Genomic DNA, 6000 nt, shown 5'->3' with positions numbered 1-6000 from the left:
TGATGGCACCACTGCACTCCAGCCTGGCCGGCAGAGCCAGGCCCTGTCTCTAAAAAGAAAGAAATTGAAAGCTGTTTGCCTCCTGCCCAGCAGCGAGAGAAGACGGGTGGCTCCTGTCAGTTCTCTCCCATCTGGAAGAGGCCCACAAGGTCAAGGAAGGCCTGGTGGAGAGGTCACTGCGTCCTGGAGTGAGGCTGGTCGCAGGGAGGCCTTCACAGAGGCTGAGCCTAAAGCCAGGCTTTTTTACCTCAGGCCAGGCTCCCGGACACTGCCCTCTGCCCACTTTCGCATTTCCGTTTTTTTGTTTTTTTTTTTCAAATTGTTCCCCTTTCCCCAGCCCTCTCTCCAGAGAAGTGGTCCAGTGCTCGGTGACCACCTCCCCACACTCCACCGGCCCAATTACAAGTGGTGATTTTCTGTTTATTGCTCAAAAACAAGAATTCAGAAGCAAAGGTGGAGAGACTGTGGGTTGGGGAGATGGCAGAAAGGGGGCAAGGCCTTGTCCCAGCTCTCCCCTTTGTCCTTCTTCTGACCCTCCTGGCCGGAGTCAGGCCTAGGGCCAGGGCATCTGGGAGGGGGGCACCTTCGTGGCCAAGGGAACAGTAGAGCTATCGGGGGCAGTCCTTGAGGGGTGCCCTGGGCAGGAGGGGCTGCAAGATTTGCAGGGAGGCAGAGTTCCCCTCCCAGAATCCAAAAGCCGGTAGGGCGGGGGGCAGGCCCCTCTTTTGGCAACTGAGAAGAGGCGGCTTTGGGCGGCAGGATGCTGGTTTATTTACTGTAGGATCTCCAGGGCCATCAAAGCCCCCTCGTGGGATAGGGAGACTATTTACACAGCCAAGGAGGAGGGCAGCCAGGAGGCAGAGACCGGGTCCCGTATTTCCCTCTGCCCGAATGAGGAGGGGAGGGGCGTCCTGGGTCCTGCAGCTGTAGTCTTGGGGTTCAGATGGAAACTTCATACTCCCGCGTATCCTGAAGACAGAGAGATCAGGTCAGTTGTTGGAGTCTGATAGGGGTGGAAGAGGCAGCCGAATGGGAGGAGGGGCAACGATCCTGGGTTTTAAAGTAACATTGACCTCTGGGGGCTGGGGGGCCAGTGAATGTGTTTGGTTCATCCTACAGTGTCGTAAAATGACACAAAAATCTGAATTTCTGGCTTGTCTTGAATAATTGGAAGATCTGCCAATTGTGCCTCAGTTTCGACTATGGGGTAGAGCCGTATTCTTGAGATGGGGCACAAGTCCTCCACTTAGCCACAGTCCTCACCACTCCCTATTGTATACACACATGGCTTGCTGTGCTCTTTGACATGGCCTCTGGGGGCAGCTGAGTTTGAAATTCCCAAGACAGAGATTCCAGAGACCTTGCGAGAAGGTTATGGAGTCCTGGGAGAGCCAAGTGGTGGCTCTTCAGGGGCAGGCGAGGTGCTTACCCCAGCTTCATACAGCGGGTTGCTGAAGTCCGACTCCACGGTGATGGGGCTGTAGGAGTGGGAGCCCGAGAAGCCGAAAAGGGACTTTCCCTGAAGCCTGGGAAAGGGAGAGGACAGAGGAGCTTATCAACAGGTAAGCCCCTGAGCTCCCCTGACCCAGGCTCCAGTGCCAGGCCCGCAAGACGTCTGCCCTGGCCGGCAGTCCCCAAGCAGGCTACTTACTTGGTGTAGTAGATGTAAACGCCACTGCCGAGGACAATGACCAAGCCTAGAGGCAGCAGGATGGCCAGGGCCAGGTTCCCCCCTTCCAGCTGCCGTGATGGATCTGTGGTCTGGGTCACTACAGGAGGAGGAGAGGCCGGTGAGCTGTGGCTGGGCCCGGTCCTGGGCTCTCCCAGCCTCCTGCCCTGGGCCTCAAACCCTGGGCTTCATCCCTCCAAGGCCTGGCCTCCTGCCCCAGCCTCTGCCTTGCCCTCCCAACCTGGCCAGCCTGGGTCTCCACCTGTGCTCTCACTGACCTTCCAGTTTTCGGTTGTCCAGGAGCTCCTCATAGGCAACTGCAGGGAGAGGAGGGGGAGGGGATGGGGTCTGAGCCAGGGAGGGGAGGAGGCTGGGAGGGGCCGGGAGCCCGGTGGGGCTGGGCTGGACAGCCTGGTTCTCTCTGCCCTCTGCTCAACCTCAACTTTCTCTCTCCCTTTGTGGGGAAGAGAGAGGAGTGACCAGCACAGGGCCTTTGTCCTCTTTCTCCAGACCCCTAAAAAGTCAGGGTTCCTGGACAGTCTGAGCCAAACTAGAACTTGTCAGAGATAGGGAAACTGAGGCCTATTCAGAGAGAGCAAGGGACTTCCAAGCCAAGGCCCCCTCTACTACACCCCTGAGCCAATCCCATGACCTCACACGACCCAGGGCTTCTGGACACACCCGTGAGGACACGAGGCCACAGGAGGAGAACCAGGAGCTCTGTGGGGTCGCCCATTGGTCTCAAATGTGCTACCTGACTCTCCCAGCCCTGTCACTTCCCGGACACTGGTGTGCCCCTCCTGCCCTGTCTGGCCAGGCACCTTTGCAGAGTGGGGGCTGGCTGGTCCACTGGGAGGGGTGGCCGGGCACACAGGTGATGGTGACCTCGCCGATAAGCTCAAAGCCCTCATAGCAGAAGAAGCGCAGAGACTCGCCCGCCTGGTAGTGGTGCTTGTACAGCGTCTGGTAGCCATTCTCGGGAACCCCCGGGTTCAGGCACGGCTCGTACTTCACTGCGGGGAGCATGCCAGTCACGTGCCAGCTGCACTACTGTGCATGGGGCAGACGGGCTCTCCCAGGGCTACCCAGCCACCCTCCCAGGGTGTGCCCCAGACTCACGGGCGCATTTGGGGACCCTATCGCTCCACTTGGGTGTGCCTGTGTCCCGGCTGTAGCAGGTAAGCATGGCTGCCCCCTCGAGGCTGTACCCTGGCAGGCAGCGGTACTGGACGTGGGAGCCAACGGGGAAGCCGGCGTCCGAGGCGGTGCGGTGCCCGTTGGCAATCTCGCCAGGGTCAGCACAAGTCATGACTGGTGGCAGAAGAACAAGGTCAGGGGGAGCGAGGGCCTTCAAAGATCAGCCTGGGCAACACAGAGAGACCCCATCTCTACAAAAAATTGAAAAATTAGCCAGGAGTGGTGGCGCACTCCTGTGGTTCCAGCTACTCAGGAGTTGGAGGCGGGATGATCGCTCGAACCCAGCAGGTCGAGGCTGCAGTGAATGGTGACCGCGCTACTGCACTCCAGCCTGGGTGACAGAGTGAGACCCAGTCTAAAAAAAATAAAAGAAAATCTCCCAGAAGCTTAGGGCTGGGAGAGGCCTGAGCCTCAGGCTGTTTCCTCTGAACACCTCTGCACACACACGCACTTCCCACCAATTCCTCAGAAGGAAGAGAGCATGAATTGGAAAAACTTAAAATGCAGTGCATCTATTTTCAGGCCAGAATGACAGGCTTAATTTTTTTCAAAATTCAACGTATGTTATATTTCAGGCTTCGTTTAGTAAACAGTTTGCTTGGGGAAACCCCAAGCCCCTATCCTGGGGTGAAATTCAAAATATTTAACCACCATACCAGAGCATACTAGCCAAATCCCAGCAGGGTGAGCCCAACATGGCTTGCAGTCTGTGGAACAGCAGCTGCCCTCTTTAGAGGGGGCCCAGCTCTCCTGTCCCCAGTATTCTCATTATGCCCAGCCCAGTTCACTCACATACACTGCCTGCCTTCAGGCGTTTGAGTTTACAACCCTGTTGTGAAGGAATCATAATCATAGCCATTTCTTGTATATAAGCCTGAGCTACATACCCTGCTAAATGTTTTACAAACAAATATAATTCTTTGTGTGTGTGTGCTTGTTTTTTTTTTTTTTTTTTTTTTTTTTTTTTTTTTTGAGATGGGAGTCTCGCTCTGTCGCCCAGGCTGGAGTGCAGTGGCGCATCTTGGCTCACTGCAACCTCTGCCTTCTGGACTCAAGAGATTCTCCTGCCTCAGCCTCCCGAGTAGCTGCGATTACAGGCATTCGCTACCATGCCCAGCTAATTTTTGTATTTTTAGTATAGACAGGGTTTCGCCATGTTGGCCAGGCTGGTCTCGAACTCCTGACCTCAGGTGATCCACCCACCTCAGCCTCCACCAGTGCTGGGATTACAGGTGTGAGCCACCACGGCTGGCCCCAAATATAATTCTTTGTTTTGGAGACGAGAACTTGCTCTGTCACTCAAGCTGGAGTGCAGTGGTGAGATCACGGCTCACTGCAGCCTCAAACTCCTGAGCTTAAGCAATTCTCGCACCACAGCCTTCTGAGTAGCTGGGACTACAGGCATATACCACCATGCCTGGCTATATTTTTTATTATTTGTAGAGACAGGGTCTCACTATGTTGCCCAGGCTGTTCTCAATCTCCTGGGCTCAAGTGATCCTCCCACCTTGGCCTTCCAAAGCACTGCCATTTCAGATGTGAGCCACCACACCTGGCACAAACATAATATTTAATCCTGATTATCCTGAGAGGCCAATGTCACTGTCATCTCCCTTGGAGCCCAGGGCTCAGGGCGGTCAAAGGACTTGGCCCATGGTCATTCAGCCAGGGAGTGGCAGAGCCAGAATCTGCCCAGGGTCACAGCCATGGAGCACTGGACAGGGACTCAGAGATGTGGGTCCTGGCACACCTTCAGGCTCAATCTGCTGCCTTGGGCAGGTTCCCTCCTGAGACCGAGGCAGCGGGGCCAGCCGAACTCTCAGCCCCATCCAGGCCTGATATCCTGTGAATCCTTCCAGGGGCGGGGAGCTTTGTCCAGCCCAAATCTGGCTACCTGAAGCTTCTCCCCTTGGTCCCACCATTGCTTCCAGATGCCACATGGAACTACAGCCCCATGTCCTGGGGGCTGGCTTCCTAAAATTTGGAGAAAGTAACCAGCTGCCATTCCTTTCTGCTCTTCAATTTTCTTTTTCTTTCTTTCTTTCTTTCTTTTTTTTTTTTTGAGATGGAGTATCACTCCCGTGGCGCAGGATGGAATGCAATGGCACAATCTCAGCTTACTGCAACCTCCACCTCCCAGGTTCAAGCGATTCTCCTTCCTCAGCCTCCTGAGTATCTGGGATTACAGGCGTATGCCACCATGCCCAGATAGTTTTTTATTTTTAGTAGAGACGGGGTTTCACCATGTTGGCCAGGCTGGTCTCGAACTCCAGACCTCAGGTGATCCACCGCACCTGGCCCTTTCTGCTCTTCTAAAAGATACACACTCCCAGCTCCTTTAAATGTCACCTCCTCTGTGAAATCTCCTGCCCCAGCCCTGAGAAAATTAGCCCACTGCTGTCCCCACAGCCCTTCGCCACGCCCAGGGCAGCATGCGCCCTGTGAACTTTCCATCTGCGCTTCATAACCTCAGTCCTACTTCGCCGATGGGGAAACCAAGCCTCAGAAATGCTAAGCGCCTCGCCCAAAGTCACCCAGTGATCACCACCCTGCGTATCCCTCCCAGACTGCGAGCTCCATAAGAGTATGGAGGGGCTTGAACCCCCTTCGCCTAACCCCAACCCAGCACGGGGCTTCAATGATGGCATTCAAATAAACCAAGTGCTCTGACAAGCCTTGGTCCTAGCAAAGTGGCTCCCTACAATTTCAACTGAGAGGACTGCGGGATTGGGGCGGGGCGTAGGACAGGAAGGTGGAGCCAAGTGTGGACCCGGGGAGCCCAGTGGGAACCTGGTCGGAGCCCTTTTAGGGGCCAAACTCAGATGCCGCAGAGGAGGGGTCAGGAGGGGACGGGGCGGGGCCATGAGACGAGGAAACAGGGACCGAGCCCAGGTCGGTGCAAGAAAGAGGGATGCAGCCCGGAGAAGATGAGAGGGAGACCCAGAGGGGACAGTTTCGGGGAACCGGGCGGAGGAGTGAGAACTAAAGGGCATGGGGGCAGGCCTTGAAGAAGATCCAGGAAGGACCCCGAGCGAAGGGATGGAACCCAGAAAGCACGGGGGTCGGGACAGGACAGGCCGAGGACAGGGCCCACAGGGAAGGGGCGGGGCCGAGAGGACGCGGGCGGGGCCGAC

At 56.1% G+C, this 6000-nt stretch overlaps 1 protein-coding gene across 5 annotated transcripts in view; it reads right to left on the bottom strand.

The window, feature by feature from the left end:
* Positions 1–399: 399 nt before the first annotated feature.
* The window catches only part of SEZ6L2 (seizure related 6 homolog like 2), a 28451-nt gene continuing 22850 nt past the window's right edge, over positions 400–6000 (bottom strand). For 2 of the 5 annotated variants that reach the window (XM_016928741.4, XM_016928744.4), the window contains 6 exons: positions 2789–2980; positions 2491–2682; positions 1948–1986; positions 1652–1769; positions 1430–1526; positions 400–969 (listed from right to left, as the gene is read on the bottom strand). In XM_016928741.4, coding sequence (XP_016784230.1) covers positions 940–969; positions 1430–1526; positions 1652–1769; positions 1948–1986; positions 2491–2682; positions 2789–2980 — 668 coding nt within the window. In that variant the 3' untranslated portion in view covers positions 400–939. The remainder of the gene's footprint in view (positions 970–1429; positions 1527–1651; positions 1770–1947; positions 1987–2490; positions 2683–2788; positions 2981–6000) is intronic. The other 3 variants (XM_016928742.4, XM_054669139.2, XM_016928743.4) reach the window with 2 other exon arrangements.

This window comes from Pan troglodytes, chromosome 18 (genome assembly GCF_028858775.2).
Source record: "Pan troglodytes isolate AG18354 chromosome 18, NHGRI_mPanTro3-v2.0_pri, whole genome shotgun sequence".
Lineage (NCBI taxonomy): Eukaryota > Metazoa > Chordata > Mammalia > Primates > Hominidae > Pan > Pan troglodytes.
This window is presented reverse-complemented; position numbering and strand designations above follow the sequence as displayed.